This window comes from Danio aesculapii, chromosome 11, assembly GCF_903798145.1.
Source record: "Danio aesculapii chromosome 11, fDanAes4.1, whole genome shotgun sequence".
In the NCBI taxonomy this organism is placed as follows: Eukaryota; Metazoa; Chordata; class Actinopteri; order Cypriniformes; family Danionidae; genus Danio; species Danio aesculapii.
The window spans coordinates 24,260,308-24,284,185 of NC_079445.1; the positions used below are offsets into that span (position 1 = coordinate 24,260,308).

The 23,878-nt window shown below is 36.3% G+C and overlaps 1 protein-coding gene across 1 annotated transcript; it reads right to left on the bottom strand.

The window, feature by feature from the left end:
* Nucleotides 1-1,776: 1,776 nt before the first annotated feature.
* trib3 (tribbles pseudokinase 3) lies at nt 1,777-7,031 on the bottom strand. The gene is made up of 4 exons (XM_056468220.1): nt 6,195-7,031; nt 4,578-4,865; nt 4,199-4,491; nt 1,777-3,321 (listed from the first exon to the last, which is right to left on the bottom strand). The coding sequence occupies exons 2-4, from the start codon at nt 4,863-4,865 to the stop codon at nt 2,856-2,858; spliced, it is 1,047 nt and encodes a 348-aa protein (XP_056324195.1). The 5' UTR covers nt 6,195-7,031; the 3' UTR covers nt 1,777-2,855.
* Between the last annotated feature and the right edge of the window lie 16,847 nt (nt 7,032-23,878).

The following is a 23,878-nucleotide window of genomic DNA, read 5'->3' on the forward strand; positions in this document are numbered from 1 at the left end:
TCAGTAGCTACACTTCCATTTTACGCAAAGCAAATCTTTTAAAAGTTTGCATTTCCTTGGTTAGAGCAGCTGAGTGTAGTATTGGTTACCTGGTAACCAACAGTAAACAAGGCAAGCATAATGGAGACAGCTGATTAGTCGCTTGGGTGTAATTTTTGTCAGAGTTTATTCAGCAAAAAAAGCACCCAATTATTCTCATTAACCCTTTTATCCAAGTCTAAAACCGCCTCAAGTGAGCATGAAAACATTTAGCAAATTAATATGAAATTTGGCATTTCCATCACTCATTTGTCATACTTTAAAATGTATATTAACACAGGGCGATGGAAACCCAGCTAGTCTTTCTGTTTCAAACAATTGTCGAAAAGTGTTGTTTCGTGTTAAGCAGAAACATGTCTTGTATTGCATTTTGTAGAAGGGCGAAAACCGTTCCTTAAAATCTGCGCAAAGCAAAAGTTGCTGAGACTCTTGTTTAAGTATGTTGATGTACTTCCAACTGAAACGGAATATTGATTATCATTCTCTCATAGCAAACTAACGATAAGTGGGGCGTGGTTAAGAATATTATGGCTGAAGCGGTCAAACATCAACAGAGAATGACTACCACTCCAAATGCGGAAGCAAATGCTCCGAATTTGAATAATTACCGGATTGTTTACCTAAAGAATAACAATGTGCACTAGCAAAATAAACATTCACATGGACTAGGCCTGTCACGATTAGTTTTTTGTAGTACAATATATTGCACCAAGATATATTAATATAAACAATATTATTGTCATTTTAAGACCATTTTGACACTATAATAGCATCTCATAATGCAAGTACACTATTCCAAAGAACACAAAATATTTAATTATCAATAATTTAATTATAGTCAATTTAACAATTTAATGATTAGGTATTGGAATCAGAAAGTGAAAACGTATATCCTAAACAAATAATAGCAAAAGTTGGCAAAAATGTCCAAGGTAAAAAGATAACAGATCTATTTTCTGTTGTCCCACATGAAAATATAATATAGTGTTTATTAACCATACTGACACTGTAGGGTATATGCCGAGTTAGTGTTTTTCCCATACTGATAAACTTCCGGTGACCTGTTATTGTGAGTTTTTTTCCATTTTATACGGTTCCTTTTACAGCATCGATGTTGTAATGTAATTCAAATACAATCAGTTAAATAGACTTTGGCATTCATTTGGTTGCTTAAGCGTAAAACGAGACAAAAAGCCGTTTACTCGCACACGCTCGTCAGAATTCGGCAGGCTAGCGCAGAAGCTCCATTGACTATACTGGGAAAAAAAAAAAATGCTCATATTATAAAGACATAGCGGGGGGGAATGTAATTTAATGCAGTGGTTCTTGTACAATCTGAGACACACTTTATATTGGATATCAATAAGCCAGTGGAGATCGCCGATTTAAAAAAAAAAAAAAAACAGACCTTAAATGTACTGATTTTGCATTGGCATACAATTCACCGGAAACTATTAACCCATGTTACTGGCAAATTAAAAGTCCTATAGCATGCTTCGGCATATACCCCACTGAGATAGAGAGGTTGCACAAACAGCTACTATGTTGCTAGAATTGGTTTTTATGTACAGTATGGGTGACGTATGTTGCATCACCAAAAAATATTGAGCTCATGTTGTGTAATAAGTCGAGATAGATATATATATATATATATATATATATATATATATATTATTGTAACAGGCCTAATGTAGAGCAAACCACTTCAAGCAAGAAGTCATTAATAAGCAACAATAGTTATGATTTTTCATTTTATTTGTACTGGCAACAACAAAATACTCGTTTGTAGGTACATCACCCCTTGAGACAACAGCAAATGTAGTGTACACTTCTCGCTATTAACAAAAATTATCTACAAAAAATGACAAGTACTTAAATGAAAGAAAAACAGGGTCAAAAGCATTGCATGCAGGCATCACAAACGAGAACGAATGTAAAGCCTTTGTTTTCGCTTGACAGGTGCACCTCTAAACCATCACATGGGATGTTTCCTGTGTCGTATGATCTGCTCACATCCCATCAGGGTCAAACCTGCTCTACAGCACAAAATACACACATTTAACAGATGGAAAGACATTTACAAAAGAGTTTTTTGAGAAAGAGAATTTGCAGAAAAAAAAAAAAAAAAACACGCAACCCTTTTGATTTCTTCACATGAAAAAGAAACATGAGCACTTGTGCTGACCCGTTGCAGATACACACGCTCAGATTTGGATGACAAAAAAAAAAAACTCAAATCTTTGGTACTTCAAGTCCAACAACTGGAAAAAAGGCACTTTAAATAGTCAAATCTGTTTGTTTGTTTGTTTGTTTTTCACCACTGCAAAAATATGTAAACAGTACATAAAGGCACGGACTGTGCATCAAGTATACCAGGAATTAAGTTAGAGGTACTTTTTTTACACAACATAGGTGTACAATGGGAAATCCATGCACTGATTATTAAACAACACTGATGTTCAAATGGTGCACGAGCCTCTAAGCTGTGCTGTGAATGAAAGTCTACCAGGAAAAGAGTTTGACCAGCAGCACTTTGCCCTCCGGTTGTCGTTTTCTTGGAGAAATTGCCAGTTTCAGAGGTAAGAAACACAGTTACTTCTTTGTATAAAGACTCAAGGTCAGTCCTGAACACCTCAGCAGTCCACTGCTGGGCAGAAATGTAAAATAAAAAACTAAACAGCACTGCTTTTAACCTGCACATGTTTGTGGATCTGTTCCATTGGATGCCCTTGAACTCTGCATACTTAATGAGGCAATCTCTCTTTACCATAGAGTCTTTTTCCCGCCTGATTGTGGGTAAACATAATGAAAGCAGCTCACTGACAGTCCTCAGTCTGGCTGGGTTGGAAATCAGGAACAACCTGATCTGTGGAGTGTCTGGAGCTGGAGTGCTGACTAAGGGATGTGCTGTTATTACAGTGAAGCCAAGGATGAAGTAGTATATCTCCAGCTTCCAGTCTCTCGGATGGACATTTCCTTAACATGCAGTACACCAGCGACTTAGCCCGAGGCGAGAGGGTCTCTGGGACGGTGAATGCACCCCTGCGGATTTTACTGAACAGTGCTGTCGGTTCCACATCTTGAAAAGGGTAACGTCCTACTAGCATGGTGTAGAGAACGACGCCGAGGCTCCAAACGTCAGCAGCCTTTCCTGAGTATGAGTGACGCGAGTTTAAGATCTCCGGGCCGACGTAAGCCGGGCAGCCGTGTTTGTCCGTCAGCGAGTCGTCATTTCCGTTTAGGAGACAAGAGTCCTCCAGGTTTTGCAAGACCAGCTTTGTTCTGAGGAAACAAAAGGATGTCTATCAGTCACCTGATAACTAGGTCCTGCCTTTATGATTGGGAAATGTTTGCTAGATGAGACAGACAAGGCTACACCTTTGCAAGTCATGCAAGTAAATATGCGTAATTATTTCAAATGTATTTTACTTGCATAGTGCTTTAATATCTTGAGTAATTAGATATTTGCATGTTATTTTTGTTTATAAAGTTAATATAATTGGTTCATTTAATTATATAGCTTTATAATATCTCATGCAAATAGCTCATTATTTTTCAGAATTTATATATAAAATTAAAAACTACGCGTAATTTAGAACTTTTAACTTTAAAGCTGCTATTAATTATTCATTATTAATAATATTATTACAAAATACATACTATAAATGTATCTGCATAATGGTTAAATAAAATAAATCCAATGTTGTTTGATACAAACAATGTGTTTACTATATTTAACCTACTGTAATTCTAATTATTACCATTTAATAACAAGCGAATGACCAATATCTTTTTAAAAATTCAACTAAAAACACAACAAACTATTGTTTTACACGAATTTAGGCATCACAGCATTATAAATATACAATATGAAAATTGGAGATTTGCTTCTGAGATTTGCTAAACATTTTCCCCTCCAAAAATAATGTCAAGTCAGCATTACATGACAAAAAGTTCTTTTTTTTTTATTAGAGAAAATAATCATGCACTATTATACATGAGTCAGTTTACATTCAATATTAACCAAAGAAATTCTAATATTCGTCAATAACACAAAAATAAAACGTAATATAATTCTCATTTAATATTAATTTACTTAATATAAAGCTGATTTAACTTGAAAAACAGGCAATTAAAAACTAAACCCAGAGTTACTGACCTCTGCTGATCGGTGAACACAAACTTGCGTAGCTTGAGGTCTCGTAAAATGACGCCGTTCTCATGACAGTGTGCGACAGCTGCTGCCATCTGAGCGAACAGGCGCACGGCCTCATCCTCCTGCAGCCGCTTGCAGGTGCGCACGTATGAATGCATGTCTCCATAATTGCGCTCGAAAAAGATATACACGTTGTTTTCCCCCAACACCACCTCTGAAATCTTGCAGATGTTGCTGTGTGGAAGCAGACGAGTGTAGGGCGCAATGAACTCATGATACTTCTTCATGGAAAACACCTGGTGGAAACGTAACAACATATCATTATGATTGATCTGCATTCTGTGATTAGAAATGTGCGCTATTATGATGCATCTGTACTTACTTTGCATGTGTATTCCTGTTCTGTGACCTGATGAACCGCTCTGAAGGTTTGAGCTACTTCTGTGGCCTCCAGGAGGACGTAGGGACCGATTCGGGAGACGTGGTGCTTTTCAGACCCTGGCTGTTCAAGGCTTTGGGACAGAGGGCGAAGGCAGGGGGCGAGACCTGGGGAAGGAGGCTGACTGAGTCTACGACGCTTGCATTTGAAGGTATCGTTGCTGTGAGAGTCCTCAAAGTCAACTCGCTTCAGTCGCAGTGGAGGTGTAGGAGTTGACAGGTTCATACTCATCTGTGATCAAAATAAATGAAAGAAACGGGTGAGTTCATGACCTTGTGACAACAAGATTGAACAGCTGTTTGAAACCCTTAAACGTGACCATCCCTGTGGACAGACACTCAAATGAAATATAGATATTTGAAATAAATTTGTCTTTTATACTAATATGTTTATTTTTTACAACTTTTATACTCTGAACACATGCTCAGAGCAAGAAGTTTGGCCCCAAATGTTCCTGGACCCGAATTTGAAAACCCTTTGCTTAATCAGTTAATAATTGCTTAACACTTAACTTAATTTAAATTCTCACATTTAAGTAACTTCAAATTTATCTAAGTTTCTTTCTAGTGTTAGAAAAACAAGAGGATATTTTGAACAAAGCTGAAAATATGCAACTATTGACTTCCACAGAAGGAAAATGCTACTATACAGGTTTTCGTCTTTCTTAAAAATATAAGATATAACAGAAGAAATAAGCTCATACAGATATAAAGACAAGTAAATGTTACCAAATGATGACAGATTTCTCATTTCTGGATGAACTGTTCTTTTCAGAAACCAATAATGCAGAGTCCATTCACAAAAGTGACATGAAAAAAAATGGCTAAATTGAGTACATCTGAGTGTTGCACCACACTTGAACACTCAGTAACCGTGGGAGATTATCTCAAACTAACTAACTAAACAAGAATGGGGGGTTCATTAATGTTGTGTAATGAAAGGAGGTAATTTAAAACTGCTGAATGACTATGTGATGAGGAGTGCTGCTTGATCATACTGACTCAAGTTCCGTTCGAAATGTTGCTCGGCGCCTGTGACTCATACAGTGTTTAAGTTATTACACATCCAAGCGTACGTCATAAAATGACGTAGTCAGGTTTCTACCACTTGAGTATTGTTTTAACTAAGTTTTTTATTATCATTGATGTAGGCTATTAATATATTTAGTTAGAATTCACAAGACTACACTAAGTAAACATAAGCATGTGTGAGGTTAGATGTAACTTAAACCAGGTCACGTCGGACTCGAACCTAAAATTCCAAAGCCAGCATTTATCAGCGTATGTGTAAACCACTACACCCTACAAATATTTGTTCTCCAAATAACAAATAATTGTGAATCCTTTTAAAAAGCTCAATAATTATTGTGTGAAGTGCAAGTTCACGAAGTTTAGGTCAACGCTACTCTTTTCTATGTAAACTTTAACCACACAAAGTGTTTCTCAATAATGTTTTAAATGAGAAAGTTGATCATTAATTTACACAAATCTTGGTTGAAAGCACCAAGTCGTGATTTATAGTTGTTAATGTGACGTTTGAAGGTTTACAGGAGTGACTTACCTCGCTGCTTTAGACAAAGGACCCGCTCCTCTCCAAAACAGAACAATGAAAACTACAGGCGCACTTAGTTGTGACTACTTGTCAGAGAACATTTCCACCGGCGGAAAAAAAAAACATTAAATATTATGAAAGGAGCACTTGGAAACTGTCAGCTGTAGTTAAGTGTTTTTGCATAAGACCGAAAAGTCGTCTCCAGTGAAAGGAGAATAAATATGAGTCAGTTTGAAGGGACGCGCGCGGGTGCCTTATACAGTAGATGATTTGTAAAGAATCCACGTTCCCTGCGTTTTGCAAGATATTCGTGCACGTTTAGCTTCTTTTCTTTTGTATTATGTCTTCTTCTTTGTCTTGAGTTGAGCAAATTGATAATTGTGAGTCTGGCGGCAACCCCAAGAGCTCTTCAGTTGTTGGCACGGATGTCTTTGTTCCTTATTCCCGCTGAATGAACGCGTCCTGCATGGACAATATTCCCCTGGCTTTCAATGTTGGTGAAACGTCTCTCTGTGGTCGGGTGGAGTTGGAGATCATTCACGGTGAGTTTCGTGTTAATAAAACTTGATACGACGTTCTTAATTGTAAGTTTAGCCGTACGACAAAATAAACAAGGAATAGTCCGAAGAAAGTTAAAGCTAGAGGACGCGTCCGTTTTGGTGACAGCGCACAAATGGAAAAGTAATCCTGTAGTTGGTCTTTTTGATTGATGCCGAAATAAAGGTCCCTTTAGTGATGAGATCACAAATCAGACGTGGCCCCTCAGCCTGAACGTCCGACTGTAAAGTCTCAATTCGGCTGGGCACGACTAATATGCTCAGTGTGTTACACCAGCCTGACTCGATGATGCTGTTCTTAGTAAGATTGCGACATCCTGACTCCGCCCCCTCTGGTCTGACGACATCGAGTACAGAGCTTCGCAATAGTATGCACTACTGTTGAAGTTTGCTAGGGGAGGATTGCGAACACAAAGCGTGGCGTTTAATGGAAATGTTTTAGGCGGTTTTAAACAGTAAACACGCCGAATTGACCATAAATGCTCGACTGTGTGCTAAAGCAGCGAGTATTTTGTGCTCATGCGTGGTTTTGATAGATTGAAATTGAACAGCGAGGGAACATAACGCAGGAAAGAATGTGGAAATGTGTTCGTGAAAGGGTAAACCGTGTTATGTTGCTGTATAAACGTTATGTTTGTCCCTTTTTTAACCGTTGTGAAGATTAATGCCCCACCCCTGTGTATGACTCAATACCTATGTTGGTGTTGCACATCAAGTGTTTGTCAGGCTGACATGCAGGTAGATGCCTGATAAAGAGAAAAATATGTACTCAGAGGAAAGATGGGCCAATATGTTACATTGATATCAAATTAAGATCTCGTTAACATGCAAATATAGCCTGTTAACCAGACATTTTAATGATTTATTTAATATACATGTTTAAACACTTTACAATGCAAACATGCAAAATGTGCCAAATAGATGAGCTGATATGATTTTAAAATAAACATATTCTGGTATAGCAGCTGCTAAATATTTCTTAAATACGCCATGCTTTGTGTTGCAATCCATCTCTTGCGAACTTCATCAGTAGTGCATACTATTGCGAAGATCTGCACTAGATGTCATCAGACCCGAGGGCGACATACAGGTAGATAAATCTGGAACAAAATAGAAAAATATGCACCCTGTAGGAAAGAAAATATGCTGTGCCTCATTTCAAAGCTGCTCACTTTATCAGCTGTTTCATTGAAAAGTAAAAATGAAATGATAGTAATGTACATCTCAGGACTGGCAGTACATTTCTATTATGCATTCTTGATGACATATGCGGGTGAAAATGTGACCTTCTGCGGGTCCAAGCTTTGATGCAGACAAAGCTATTGTTTATTCTGAAAGAACAGCTAATTTGAGCGTACCAAGTCAGACATTTCAATGATAACTCAAACATTGTTAATTCTCCCAAACCAATTATAATGTTGACGGAAATATGGTAATTTAAATTGTACTTACTTAAATGATAGCTTAAACGCAACTCATTTAAACCCCCTCAAAGCAATTCAAATTTCCTTGCTGCAGGCATGTTCAGTGATCTAATAATAGTTTATACAAAATCTCAACCTAATTACAAGTTCTGCAAATGCAGTTTGTTTTAGTTCAAACTTATTTTGCATTTTAGTCTGTATTATCGCTGACGTCCTATTTATTTGCTACACTGGATGTTTACTCTTTCACAGATGACCTACAGTAAGCAGGTTGCAGTGACAAACGCTGTAACCCGAGGCAGGGTGCACCAGGCAGTCGGCAGGATGCCTCCACAGCGCTCATGGTTTCAAGTTGAGTCAGAGGTTTCGTGTGTGGGTGGAAAGAGGTTTCCTGGGCTGTTCCACCATCAGAGGTCTGAGTGGGAGACCAACCACTCCTTAAAATGGAAACGTTTCTGCTGCATGGTGCGTTTTAGCATTCAATCTTGCACCTCTGCTGTCCACAAGACACCATATGCAATCGCTCAAAATACTCTGAATTAGACAGACGGATATTTAAGGGGTTTTCTCCTAATTTATTCCTCTGGTTTTGTAATCATGGATGAGTCATAACATTAATATATATTACCATCTGAAAGTGAAAAGTGTAGTCCAGTTGCTCTCCGTATTGACAGAGAGGGAATTGTTAGGCTGAATATGACTCTATTTCCAAGAAATCTCCTTCCTGTCTGTGTCTACACAGATGTCACACATGCTGGATTGAGACATATTGTCACCATGGGAACAGGCGATGTCCTCACAAAGGCTCTGTCTCATCTTGATGGACACTAATGGTGGTTTACCGACATGGAAGTGCTGGTCCAAAGTGATCAGGAAGTCATGAATATCCTCCCTTTAGTTTCCTCCAGCTGATGACATCCTTTGGTTGAAAAGGGTACATTTGTTTTCTTTACATCTGTAGTCATTCTGGCCCTTTTAATTTGTCTTTAACACGTGTAGACACAAATAGAGTCAACCACAGACATGCCACCGAATTAGCCTAGTTTAGGAAAAGGGACAGACCTGTATATCAATGTCTAAGTAGATTAGCTGTGTGATTGAGTGGGTTACACTATAAGCTCACAGATGTCTCTCTGGAGACTGGCTCCACCACTTCCGCAACTAACTGACTAATCTTGTTAGCAGCAATGCTATTAGCATAACAAAACACTTAAAAGAGACCATTTGAACTTCACATTGCTGCTTTTTTAACTATTTAGATGTCAGTGATACCAGTGAAAAGCTCAACTCAGGCCCTGTTAAGACCTGGTGTTTAAATGTGATTTTATCAATCCAGTCACAAATGGACAAACACTAAATAGAGATGTAAGTGGTGTAAATTTGATAGGATAAATGCTCATTTGGAGGAGTGCAGATGGTTGAACAGCCACAAAAACCTACTCTCTGCCCATTGACCTAATTCTTAAACATCACAGGACACATTGTTGTGCACTGGCACATGCAGAAATACAGGTAACAGCTGTGTTTCTAACACCCTCAAAAATAATAATTCTCGTCATTGTGTCAAAAATTAATTGTAAAAAAATCTGTTATTTTACATTTTATTCTGTAAATTAAGTATGTTACATTATGGAAATTTACCAGAAATTACAATTTAAGTAAATTTCTGTAATTTAAAGGCCATTATTTTACGGTAAATTTCTGTAATTTAACAACTGTTATTTTACAGTAAATTTCTGTAATTTAATGACCGTTATTTTATGGTAAATTTCTGTAATTTAACAACTGTTATTTTACAGTAAATTTCTGTAATTTAATGACCGTTATTTTACGGTAAATTTCTGTAATTTAACAACTGTTATTTTACAGTAAATTTCTGTAATTTAATGACCGTTATTTTACGGTAAATTTCTGTAATTTAACAACTGTTATTTTACAGTAAATTTCTGTAATTTAATGACCGTTATTTTACGGTAAATTTCTGTAATTTAACAACTGTTATTTTATAGTAAATTTATGTAATTTAATGACCGTTATTTTACGGTAAATTTCTGTAATCTAACAACTGTTATTTTACAGTAAATTTCTGTAATTTAATGACCGTTATTTTACGGTAAATTTATGTAATTTAACAACAGTTATTTTACTGTAAATTTCTGTAATTTAATGACCGTTATTTTACTGTAAATTTCTGTAATTTAAAGACCGTTATTTTACGGTAAATTTCTGTAATTTAACAACTGTTATTTTATAGTAAATTTCTGTAATTTAATGACCGTTATTTTACGGTAAATTTCTGTAATTTAACAACAGTTATTTTACTGTAAATTTCTGTAATTTAATGACCGTTATTTTATGGTAAATTTCTGTAATTTAACAACTGTTATTTTATAGTAAATTTCTGTAATTTAATGACCGTTATTTTACGGTAAATTTCTGTAATTTAACAACAGTTATTTTACTGTAAATTTCTGTAATTTAATGACCGTTATTTTATGGTAAATTTCTGTAATTTAACAACTGTTATTTTACTGTAAATTTCTGTAATTTAAGGACCGTTATTTTACGGTAAATTCCTGTAATTTAACAACGTTACGTTTTTTTTCAGCACATCAGCTGCCGAAAAAAAAAATTACAGTGTGGACAAACATAAGCAGTTTTTTTTTTTTTCAAATTATATTGAAGTTTATATTACTTTTTTAATACCCAGTGGTTGGGTTTGTTCATGTTTGACCCAACATTGGTAACCCAGAATTCTTTAGAGTGCACAGTGTTCAGTGTAGTTCTGTGGTTACAAGAGCAGAAACGAAAACTGCTGCTCTTCTTTTTGTTGTTAAATTGGATTGAAAGATCAGACAAGGCCCATAGACCCTCCTGTCAAAGAAAGTCATTAAAAGTGGACAAACTTCGAGAGGGTGCTTACTGCAGAGTCAAATGGGTGGCTCTGCAGTGAGTGCCACTTGTAAATCTCTGCAGTAAAAGTAAAATATATAATCAATGGTGTTAAAAGCACAGCTGTTTTATTTGGCAAATGTGAATCAGGCAGTTTTATTGCGATGATTGCTGTACGAATTAGTAGTTTTATTTCAAATAGACTTATGAGAATCTGGTTTATGTTGTTTATTGCATGAATCATGGAAATAAATTGTCCAAAAAGACAGGGGAAACCATGCTCAGTTTTATTTAAGACAGACAAACATGAATATGCCTACATCTTTACATTGGTTGCATTACAAATCTCAGCGGTATCTGGTGAGTGAATATTCTATTTCAGTAGCATCAATTTAGTATTGGCTAATATACATACTGATGTACGGTTTAGCAAAAAATAAACTCATAACAGTTATAGCAATAAATGTTTGGTGAGAGACATTAATAGTTTAATGCACTATTACCTTTGAAGATAATGTGCCACCCACCCTAAAACCCTAAAGTAATAGTGTTAATAAAAGTATGATGATATTGTGGCTTTCATTGAAATCACAGTTGAGCATTCTTATTCTACATGGTACCAGGTGAAGTACTTAACAAGTTTACCTTGTCGTATACATATTGACCTGGTTATGCAACCCAAACTTTAAAATGTATTTCTTGTCAAATCATGTTCTTTAAGGACACTTTAAGCTGTGGAGGTCTTTATGAAATGTGCATGCATTTTGATGAACATTTGTTGATGTTTTACTCATTATAAAGTGTATTAAACTGGAAAAGGCAGTGAATTGTATGCACTGATCTATTCTTTAAGTTTTTCCAATGAATCTATAGGTTGGAAAATAATTTTACGATCAAAATTGATATTCTGAAATGTAAAGATGAATAAACTTACACCTCGATAATCATTCACAATAGATACAGACTCAGGGAGTGGTCTTGTGAGAGATGGGTGGGCGATTCTCATTTCTCACCAAAACCAAAATACTCCCCCATCAGCATAATAATTAAACATCACAGAACAGAAAGTGCTTAGAAAGAGGATTAAGCAACTGGCGATTGGTTCATTTCTGATTATTAGCCTACTTTTGTAGCTAATGGTAACACCAAGTCTGGAAGATTGTGTCACTCTTGAGTAAGCTCTTTTAATGAAACCATCACGTGTGCTTGAACAAGTGATAGACAGAAAGCAGTCAGCAGGTTATTTCCTTTTTAAAGGCTCTCTGTGGATCATCCGCTGTGTTTTTGAAAGATTGTGAAAGTCTGAATTCCTCAGCTGTGAGCGGTCTCTCACATAAACAAGTTACTCAGAGCTTTTAATGGCACATCCAATGGCTTTGTGCTCCTGCTTTGGGTCCTTAGAGTGGTTTTAAATGGCTTTGTGGGGAGAGAAAACGAAACTCTGCATTCATAATATCAGCTCCAATGGAGGAGTCATTTGATTCTTTTAACGGTGTTTGCTATGTGTATTCAGGATCTTCTTCGGTGCTCTGTAAACAGACCTCCACCCTATCTTTCATGATCACAAGTCTAAAGTGGCAAGTCTTTTCATTCCTAGCAGTTAAGTGTTCTCTGTGTAGTTGGGCCAAACAGCCCTATCCCATTTCAAAGCTTAACTGTGTATTGTGTGTGTATTGACTGTATTGACCCCTTAATGGGTCATTAATGGACCAACAAAAGGATAAAAGAGATCCTTTTCTAAATATGGCGACCTCTACTTCTTGCTTTTTAAAATAAACAGCCTTGTCACATTATCTTGCTATGATTAATTGACTATGTGCTACATATGCTAAATAATATAGATATATTACTCTATTCTGGTTTTTTAATTCCTAAAAAGGATCTCGTGTAAACGTGTGTTTATGTGGACTGTAATTAGCATAATGAGCTGATTTGCAACATCGATTGTACATATGTTCAAAGTGATTCCACAGCCTCTTATATATAAGTTAATATTATTTTTATTTATGTGTAATATTGATTTTACTTGGTTGACAAGCCTTGTCAAACAAGCTTAAGTTTTTTTTAATTATATTTTAACTAACCAAAACTGAATTGACTCGAAATACTTTCAAAATATCACTAACAATTACTAATAAATCTAATAAATTAAAAAGTATAAAGAGGTTAACGAACATACAATTTATTTCTGTATTTACTTATAAGAGGTTACAAAACTGGACTGAGTGTCAGAAATGGTCAAACATCATGACTGACTGAAATGAACAATGCTCACAGGTTTATTACTAATGACCTCTCAGTTGTTTATATTGCTTGTTCCGTCCAGCCGTCTGTTGACTGTAACCAGCAGGTCTGGCTGCTCTGGAAGATTTTGTCCTTTTAAGCCTTCGGTCTCTTAATCACTAAGCTATTTTGGCAACAGCTGTTCTGAGACCTGAATAAATTGAATACTTCCGTCTGGACTGGGCTTTGTGTCTCTCCCCCATCCAGCCCACTTCTCTCTCTCTCTCTCTCTCTCTCTCTCTCTCTCTCTCTCTCTCTCTCTCTCTCTATCTCTCTCTCTCTATCTCTCTCTCTCTAGCATTAAGAAACAGAGTCCAAGCTTGTAATCAAAGACATCGTTAGTTTTAAATGGGCAACAGTGGCAGACCTGGATCACTTGTGGCTTATAAGCAAGAGAAGATTATTTTATATGCATGGTAAATAAATCAATGTCTAAGTGTTTAATAGATTAAAAGAGTAGTTCAAAAGTAGTTTGCAAAAATGTTTTATCTATAATGATCCCAATAAACTTTACTGTCTCATAATAAAGGATTTGTAAGTTTCATTTAGATGCAACTTGATGTATATATTAGAAAAAAAAATCAAATAATTAAATTTAATAAGCAGATAAATGTGTATAAATATGATATTTACATGCAGTTCGAATGATTACTAACAATGGAGAAATAAGCATACAATAATCATTATAATTTATTTGCACATGCAGTTTAAATGATCAAATTATGGTTTCATACACATTATGTAGTGCACAGTGACCATATAAAATTACTCTGAGGTCATATTTGAAGAGGAAAACAGCAGACAGAACACTGACAGCCATAAATAAAAGGTGTGTAAATATGATGGTTACACACAGTTTGTATTAAAAATGGAGAAATCGGCATATAAAAATAATCATCATAACCTTTTTATTTGATTATAAATAAAAACCAATATGTGTGTGCACATGCAGTTTAAATGATTAAATTATGGTTTAAAACACTTCATGTAGTGCAGAGTGGCCATATAAAATGAACTCTGAGGTCATATATGGAGAGAAAAACATCAGATAGAATACTGACAACCATGAACAGAGTCTAAATCTGAATATTATCTAGACAGAGAAACAAACAAACCAAAAAAGTATTAATAAATAAATAAATAAATCTGCATTTATATATAAAATGATCCGCATACCTCAGAACAGTGTCTTCAAAAAAGTTCAAGAAAGCCCCAAAGAAAGGTTGCACTAAATATTGACTTTTGCCAGAAGGGAAAAACTGTGTAATTTATGTGGTTTACGAAGACTCAATATTGTATAGCGACACAGGAATGACCTAGTTGTACGCTATTAAGGTATTAATTCCAAATGCTTAAATATCATACTTAACAGGGTCTTTGACATTCAAATTTTGCCACAGGTTTCCTGTGGGGTTTGAGGTTAAGGGTAGTGCAAAGCCATATAATGAACAGTATTATATTATTTATTTTATAATTTTACTGTTAATTTTACTGTTTGTTATTAATATTTGCAGTATAATATACATTACACCTGTGGAGTGTCCTCGTAAACCACATATACAAGTTGTATTCCTCATGTAGGGACCAAAAGTATAGCAAAACCAGTAGATTTTGCCCTTGTGGTGACATTTTTTTATTCCCCCTGAGAAGAAACAGCTCAAATCAAACAGAATTAAGTATTTAGAAAATTTAAATGTTGATTGTTTCCTGTGAGGGTTAGGGTAGGGTTATATAATATAAAGTCTAGTGTATTAAAATCATTACATGGAAAATCTCCATTAAGATAGCTGTATTTTATGTTTGTATCTTACATAAAGTATACGAGACTAAAACATAAGTATAGTCATGAATGCTTTGCTACAAAGATGTACTGATGGCAGCCTAAAACATCTGCATATTTGAATATACTGTGCATATATGAACAAACAAACAAGAACATTTATTTTCATAGCATGTATTTTGAGGTTGTACATGCAGTTTGAATGGCCGTGGCTCTTCAGCTGGTAACTCAAGCTAGCTGACGCAGTGATAGATCAACCTCTTAAGTGTCAGATCTAAACATAGGTGTCCACCGCCTTTAAGAAGTGTTGCTGTCAGACCCTATGGTTCATAGTGGATTGCATAATAAACGTACTTGCCTGAATATGCAGCATGATTAAAAATATCATCACTATGGCGATAAGTGTACTTAGGTCTTAAGTGTAGGATTTCTTCCCTAGCACACTCATCTTTTGATTCAAAGAATTGGTAGCGTTGAGTGATATATTATTTAAAACTTTCTTGACACTTTTTGTTTGTGTTGTTTATTAGTTCAAGTGGAATATAAGTGACAACTGTTTTCTCTAAATGTGTCACCAGTATTATTTATAAAGGTCACTTGTCTGTATCATTAAAATCTTCATAAAAATACACCTAGTGCCATTCGCATGGGTAAAGAGTAGTGTTTATGTGGGCTGTGTGTGTGTTTGTGTGGTAGAAACAACCATAATTTATTTTAGATCAGCCTGTCTGTTATCTCCTTTTCTGTTTCCCAGTAGTCCGATAGTGGCCTTTACAGTTAGTTGCAATTTGCTGATGTCATCTAACTTAAATGACACTAATGTCAGGGTCAGTTGCACGTATGCACGTTTGATCACAATATGGCTTGTTTAATATGGCTAGACCCTCTAATACAACTAAACAATGTGAAAGATTGATATAGTTGCATTCAGGGTGAATTACAAACAAAGGCCTGTAAGTATATGTAATTAAAAAGGTGTTTTGGGTGAACTGCTGAACCTGCAAACAGTCTGAAGTTGTGTTATAATTTGCTGAGTCACTGAGGTAGATTGTGGTTTCAAGCAGCTGAACCACTGCACTAAACCAATAAACTAGAAGGAACTGGGCGCCTGCTGTACAAAGCTACACTCACTGGCCACTTTATTAGGTACACCAGTCCAACTGCTCGTTAGCCAAAATTTCTAATCAGCCAATCACATGGCAGCAACTCTAAATGCATTTAGGCATGTAGACATGGTCAAGACAATCTGCTGCAGTTCAAACCAAGCATCAGAATGGTAAAAAAAGGTTATTTAATTGACTTAGAAAATGCTACGGTATTTCAGAAACTGCTGATCAACTGGGATTTTCATGCACAACCATCTCTAGGGCTTAGAAAAAAAGAGAATATCCAACGAGCGGCAGTTCTGTGGGCACAAATGCCTTGTTGATGCCAGAGGTCAAAGAAAAATGGCCAGACATCATCAGAACACCACACCGGGTCCCACTCCTGTCAGCTAAGAATAGGAAACTGAGGCTACAATTCAACCAGGCTCACCATAATTGGACAATAGAAGATTGGAAAAATGTTGCCTGGTCTGATGAGTCTCGATTTCTGCTGAGACATTCGAATGATAGGGTCAGAATTTGGCATCAACAACATGAAAGCATGGATCCATCCTGCCTTGTATCAACGGTTCAGGCTGGTGGTAGGGGTGTAATGGTGTGGGCGATCTTTTCTTGGTTCACTTTGTGCCCATTAGTACCAGTTGAGCATTGTTTCAATGCCACAGCCTACCTGAATAGTATTGTTGCTGACCATGTCCAACCCTTTTTGACAACAGTCTATCTTCTGATGGCTACTTCCAGCAGGTGACAGGCCATGTCATAAAGCACGAATCATCTTAGACTGGTTTCTTGAACATGACAATGAGTTCACTGTACTTAAATGGCCTCCACAATCACCAGATCTCAATCCAATAGATGTGGTCTCACCAGATCTCAATCCACCTTTGGGATGTGGTGGAACGGGTGATTCGCATCATGGATGTGCAGCTGACAAATCTGGAGCAACTGCATGGTGCTATCATGTCAATATGGAGCAGACTTTCTGAGGAATATTTCCAGTTCCTTGTTGAATCTATGCCACGAAATATTAAGGCAGTTCTGAAGGCAAAAGTGGGTCCAACCCTGTACTAGTAAGGTGTACCTAATAAAGTGGCCGGTGTTTCTAATTTAATAAACATTTAACTGAATTTAGATGTATAGTTCATCCAAACTATTTACTCGTCAAAGATGTAGGTGCCCTTTTTCTTTAGTGGAACATTAAAGAAGATTTTAAACTGAAACTGAGGTCTTTGATGATTCATAAATTGCAAGTTGGTGTCTTCCTGCACTTTCAAAGTCTAAAAAATATATACATGCAAAACAAAATTAGTCCTTGTGGCTCCTGAGGGTACACTTAAGTCTTTTAAAGCATATAATTTAGTCTGAATATGTTTGGATTTTTTTTTTAACTCTCAAAGTAACTGGCTTACACTTTTAAAAATAACCAGTAGTTATTTAATGATCTACCTTAGAAAAAAAGTCACCTACATATTGGACAGCCTACAAATGAGCTATTTTTAATCAAACTAAAGTATCCTCTATTCTAGATGTGCGTCAGTTTGATTGGATGCAAAAGCTAAGCTAATATTGGATAACTTCTCGCTATGTAGTATCACGTATAGGAAATGTGACACAAAATGACCTAACTGATTAACTTCCCATTCCACTGCGTAGAAAGCCTGTATTTAGAGGAAATTTAAGCTGGACTATTACTTAATCTTCCAGCAGACGAATGATCGCTTGCCTCAGCAGTTTTCTCAAACTTTCTCAATACAGCATTGAGTCTGTTCCACATTAATGTTATAGTCACACATGTGTGAAATAACTGAAACTCTTAAGAGAAACATGAGGATTTGAACTTTTGTATATCAGAAAAAACAGTGGAAAGTCATAACCATCGATGCTGAGTCATTTTAGCAGTGCCATACATTTTCTGTGGTGTGACCTATTTCTGTAGGTTTCTGTTTGTTGAATTTCCTGTAGTTTTTAAAATATGGCATTTGAATTAACTATGCATTAAATCAAATATAAATATAGTATATACAAATATATTCAACAGTTTCTTCTCCTCAGTGTCAGTATATTGCGCACATTTATGAGCACTGTGCTATCATACCCCAGATGCCCGCAGGCACATAGCCAGCCTGGTGAAAGGGGCGGTTCTAATTTCTTAAAATTTTAAATAAATAATAATAAAATTTTAAATAAATAATAAATAATTTTAAAATAACTTAAAAAAGTGGGCATTTTTGCAGTATTACGCCTCATTTTCTATTTAATTATGATATTTAAATACATTTTAAGCACTATTTTTAGCTGGATTAGCTTGTCGGATGGTCATTATAACCATACTTTTTGATGTACCAAAAATATTTAGATTCAAAATAAAGAAATATGAATAAATACCTATTTTTAAAATACAAATTTATTACATTGTGTGTCATTAGAAACAAAAATCAAGTTTAAATTAAAAACAAGCCTATTGTTCTTTATTAGGCAAATTATAAATAAACTGGCCAGCACATTCAGCTTTCCTCAGTGAGAATTTGGCCATTTAAATAATAATAATAATAATAATAATAATAATAATAATAATAATAATAATAATAATAATAATAGTAATGTAGAGCTTTACAATTTTTCTAGCCTCTCTTGAAAAAAAAAAGTACATTTGGAAATTCATGGATGACAATAGAAATTAATTGTAATTTGATGGGTTTTTGATGGGTTATTTTCACTTTTTATGATGGCATAGCAGTCAAAATAGGTTAAGTGAGCTCATGTATGGGACAAATTCTGTGAGGGGTGGGTCTTTTGAACCACTCAAACTGCCCTGGCTACGGGCCTGACATAAAACATTATTTTTGTGTGCAAAAAACGATTCTCATAGCTCAATAATAATCCACATAACCTGTTTTGAGGATATTTTGGGTATAATTCTGGACTTCAAAAGAGTCCAGACCATTGCAGTCTATAGACAAAAAAGAGCTCTCAGATTTCATCTAAAATGTCTTAATTTGTCTTCCAAAGTTGTGATTGGCTGACTAGATATTTACATTAACAAGCACTTCAATGGCTGTACTAATAAAGCAGCCAGTGAGTACACTGTTAACAATTTCCTGTAGAATCTACAGTAACTTACTGGCATAAATAAATTACAGCTTAATACTGTATTTACTGTACATTTACAGTACCATCTTGCTCTATATATAATTACAAAATGGTATGTATATAGCTGCGGTCACACTGAACCTTTCTCCCCATATACTTCCATTCATAGGCACGCAAATGCGTCAGACCGGAAAAGCAAGCTCATGCGACAAGTTTCGCAGTTCGCTGCATTGGAAAGTTCAACCTTGGTGAACACTGACCTGCGAAATCTCATCACTTTACTGCGTGAGACCAATCGAGGATTAAAACATGGCCTCTCTGGACAGAAATTTCAAATATGGACCAATTGCTAAATTTCTAATCCTTTTGTTTAATCCCACCCCTTTTCGCAGCGCCATACGACAAAATTTAGCATTCTCAAACTTTAGTATGATCGCAGCTTTAATCTTTAATAATGTTCTCAAAATACAGTAAAATACTGCATAACTGTCCCGCAGTAAAATACAGTTCATATTACAGTTAAATACCGTGTGACTTACAAAAATAGGTAACAGTGGATATATGAAAAAGCCTGGAAATGCTACATTACAGTCTGACTTTATAGTCATCCAGCCTGCCTCATTTAATAAAGGTAAATATCTAGAGCAAAATGCATTCGTTTCTATTGCCCAATGAAAAAATAAAAGTATAAATAAAGTTTTTATAGTTATGTAAAGCACAATAAAGCACTCTCTTCAACCCAGATGTTACAAAAGCCCCGTGATAAACATGAGCTTACATGAGTTACCAAAGCATACTGAGATCAAGATAATTGCTGCAGTATATGCAGCAGGGTTTTCCTTGAAATCACAAACACTCTCAGCCAGAGGCATCTCCACATTTCTGTCTCTCGCAGAAAGTGAACTCAGCATTAGAACAATCAAACAATGTGTTCTCTTTTCCATCATATAGCAGAGTGAGCACATGACTTTTAAGAAACTGCTCCTATGCAGAGCACAGGCGTGGGTTATTTATTCTCTTGCATGAGTCAGCCACAGTTTCTTACTTTCTTTAGCAAGACATTTCAAAAGACATGATGTTTGTTTAGTGCAGATTCCCTTGCAGACGGCGTGAAAGTACGATCAATATGTTCTCATTGGGATCTCATAATATTCCCAGCTTCAAATGGAATCAGTATGATTCGTTTTACTGCGGATGTAACGAACTTTAAAGCCTAAAAGAATGCAATAATTCGTGCGAAGCTGGTTCTGTTTTTATCATATTCTTGGTCTGCCTTCACGGGCCACTGCTATAAAGCTATATTGAGCGAGACACATTGCAAATTCCATCCCACTCCCAGACACGTAAGCAGCTTTTTTGAGTCAGCTCTGTTTCTCTCTGAATCACATGCCTTTCATAATATATGTGATGAAACCAGAGGGCAAATGAAATGAGTCAAGCATTAGATGACATTAAAGTTTAGAGCGTGAGGCAGAAAAACAAGGTGAAAATAGAAGGAAAGTCTAAAAGTTTTATGCTCATTACTCTCGTCTGGAGAGCGAAACAGTTGTCGTTGTCACAGTTGCAGCCCTGTTTAACCCCACTGAGATAAGGAGCACGGAGGTTTTCACAAAGCAATCCCATCCTCATTAATTGCAGACGTCCCTCGACACTTTTTTTCTCTCATGTTTTTTCCCCCGTCTGTTCTTTTGCTTCCTTGTGCAGCTGAAGTGCAGACTTGTGCTCATTTGAAATGTTTGAAGTTAATTATTTTGAAGGATTTAAACATTAACAGGTTTGCCTCATATAGTGTTGTTTTAGGCAGCTGTTGGTTGAGTTTTAGGCCTTTCTGACTGAACATTGGTTGGCGTTCCAGTCTGTGAGACCACAAAGGTTGAGCTCATGTGATCTGCTGTTCACGGCCCGGTGACCAGCATTAGTGGAGAGACAGAGAGAAACACATAGGGAAGGTGTGGCTCAGCGGTTACTGTCATGAAAGAAGGGATTCTTTTGTGGTGACACTAGAAAATTTGGGAAATTGTACTGCTTAGACAGCAGTCTAGGTTGGCATGTGTTGAAATTTTATTTTATTTTACAGGGATAATGCTCATTAATCAACAGTAAAACTGTAAATAAGCCAAAGTTAGCCACAAGGGCTAATTTTCATCTGTTGCCCCCTGCCAGATTTTAAAAAGGCAAGCTAAAATAAAAAAAAACACGTTATTACACTAACAATCAAAGTAAAGTTACACACAGTGCATCCGGAAAGTATTCAAAGCACTTCACTTTTTCTACATTTGTTTATGTTACAGCCTTATTCCAAAATGGATTAAATTCATTTATTTCCTCAAAATTCTACACACAATAACCCATAATGACTGTGAAAAAAGATTTTTTGAAATTGTTGCTAATTTATTTAAAAAATAAAAAAACCTGAAATATCACTTGTACAGAAGTATTCACAGCCTTTGCCGTGAAGCTCTAAATTGAGCTCAGGTACATTCTGTTTCCACTGATCATTCTTGAGATGTTTCAGCAGATTATTGGTGGTAAATTCAGTTGATTGGACATGATTTGAAAAGGCAGACACCTGTCTATATAAGGTCCCAGGGTTGATAGTGCATGTCGAAGCATAAACCAAGCATGAAGACAAAGGAATTGTCTGTAGACCTCCAAGACAGGATAAACTCGAGGCACAAGGCTGGGGAAGGTTACAGAAAAAGTTCTGCTGCTCTGTACGTTCCAATGAACACAGTGACCTCCATCATCCGTAAGTGGAAGATGTTTGGAACCACCAGGACTCTTCCTAGATCTGGCCGGCCATCTAAACTGAGTGATCAGGGGAGAAGGGCCTTAGTCAGGAAGGTGATCAATAACCAGATGGCCACTCTGTCTGAGCTCCAGCGTTCTTCTGTGGAGAGAGGAGAACCTTACAGAAGGACAACCATCTGTGCAGCAATCCACCAATCAGGCCTGTTTGGTAGGGTGGCCAGACGGAAACCACTCCCCGGCTGAAGGACTCTCAGACCATAAGAACAAAATTCTCTGCTCTGATGAGGCTAAAATTTAACTCTTTGGAGTGAATGCCAGGCGTTACCTTTGGAGAAAACCAGGCACCACTCAGGCTAATATCATCCCTGTGTTTTGCCGAAATAAAACAAATAAGACTTTATCAAGAAGAAAAAATATTATCAGACATACTGTGAAAATTTCCTTGCTCTGTTAAACATCATTTGGAAAATATTTAAAAAGCCAAAATAATAATTGTGACTTCAAATATGTATATATATATAAATTGACTTGGAAGCCTCTTTGCATGCCATCACACTTTACAAGTGGATATAGTGGGCCAAAAAAGAATCACAAGTGAAAATATAGATAAATTTAAACATCTAAAGATAGACAAAATGTTTATATATATGTGTGTAACAAGAGAAAAAAAATGCAGTGTTTACTATTCATTTGGAAACTTGGCAAACCAAAACAACAAAAAACAGTATTTACCATCAATAAGGATGATAACCCACGATGCTGGGAAATTAGAGGAGAAGTGTGCAAACAAGGAACGGGTTTTGCAGCTTTTACATTTTTTTTTTTTTCTCGCTTTTTTCTTTTTTTTGGTAGCGTGAATGTAGGGAAACCACGGCTTCCGCTATGTGTGTATTTAAACATCTGACACTGATGAGCATTTGAGAGGGATTTTTTTCTGGTTATTCGTGTTCTGTTTCTTGGCATTTATTCTGTTTAAGTAGCGTTGCAAAAATCAGTTCAGCTGTAATGCTGACATAATCCGCCGGTTTAATCTGAAGCGTCTATTGTTGCTGGGATCATTTGGAGATTCCCCTAGTGAGCGTTGCATTTCATTAGTGCAGATATCTGATCTATTAGCCACCGACCATATGGAGCGCATGTCACATGCAGAGGAATGTTTGGGAAGTGAGCAGATCTTGTCAAAGGGAACCCAGGAGACAGGGCTGGGACAGCAGTCAGGACTCAGGATACAATTATCAGGTTTTCCAGTTCAGACAGGCCCATCCTAGAGTACAAGGATTTCCTCCAGGGCTGCATTTCCACAGGCAGCAGTGGGAAACAGGAAGCAAGGAGCCACTGAGTCCTGTATTCATTCCCTTTACTTTTTCTCTCTGTTTGCGCTCACACATTTCTCTTCATATCTGTGTGAAATGTTATAACCTAACTCTAACTAATGCACAAAGTATTGCCTGTGTTTATGCACAGTTGAGTACAGAAAGCATACTTCACTTAATAGCATTCACAAACACATGCACACTTGAATGATCATTATTGTCCTTGTGCTATTACTGCATGTAGGTTAGGACTGTTAAATGTGTCTGAAGTTGTTAAAAATTACCGGTACATTTTAATCCTATAACATGTGCACTAAACATCACAGTCGTGTATTAGTTATACTGTCTTTATTTGTTTGTTTTCCCTTTTTCTGTCTCCTCCATTTCTTCTCAACAACTTGTGGACAAACTAAGTAGTGCATGAACAATTCAATGCAAATATGGGAAAGAATTGGATGTTGCATGCAAGTGTGCTGTGGAGCAAAAAGTCTTTAACC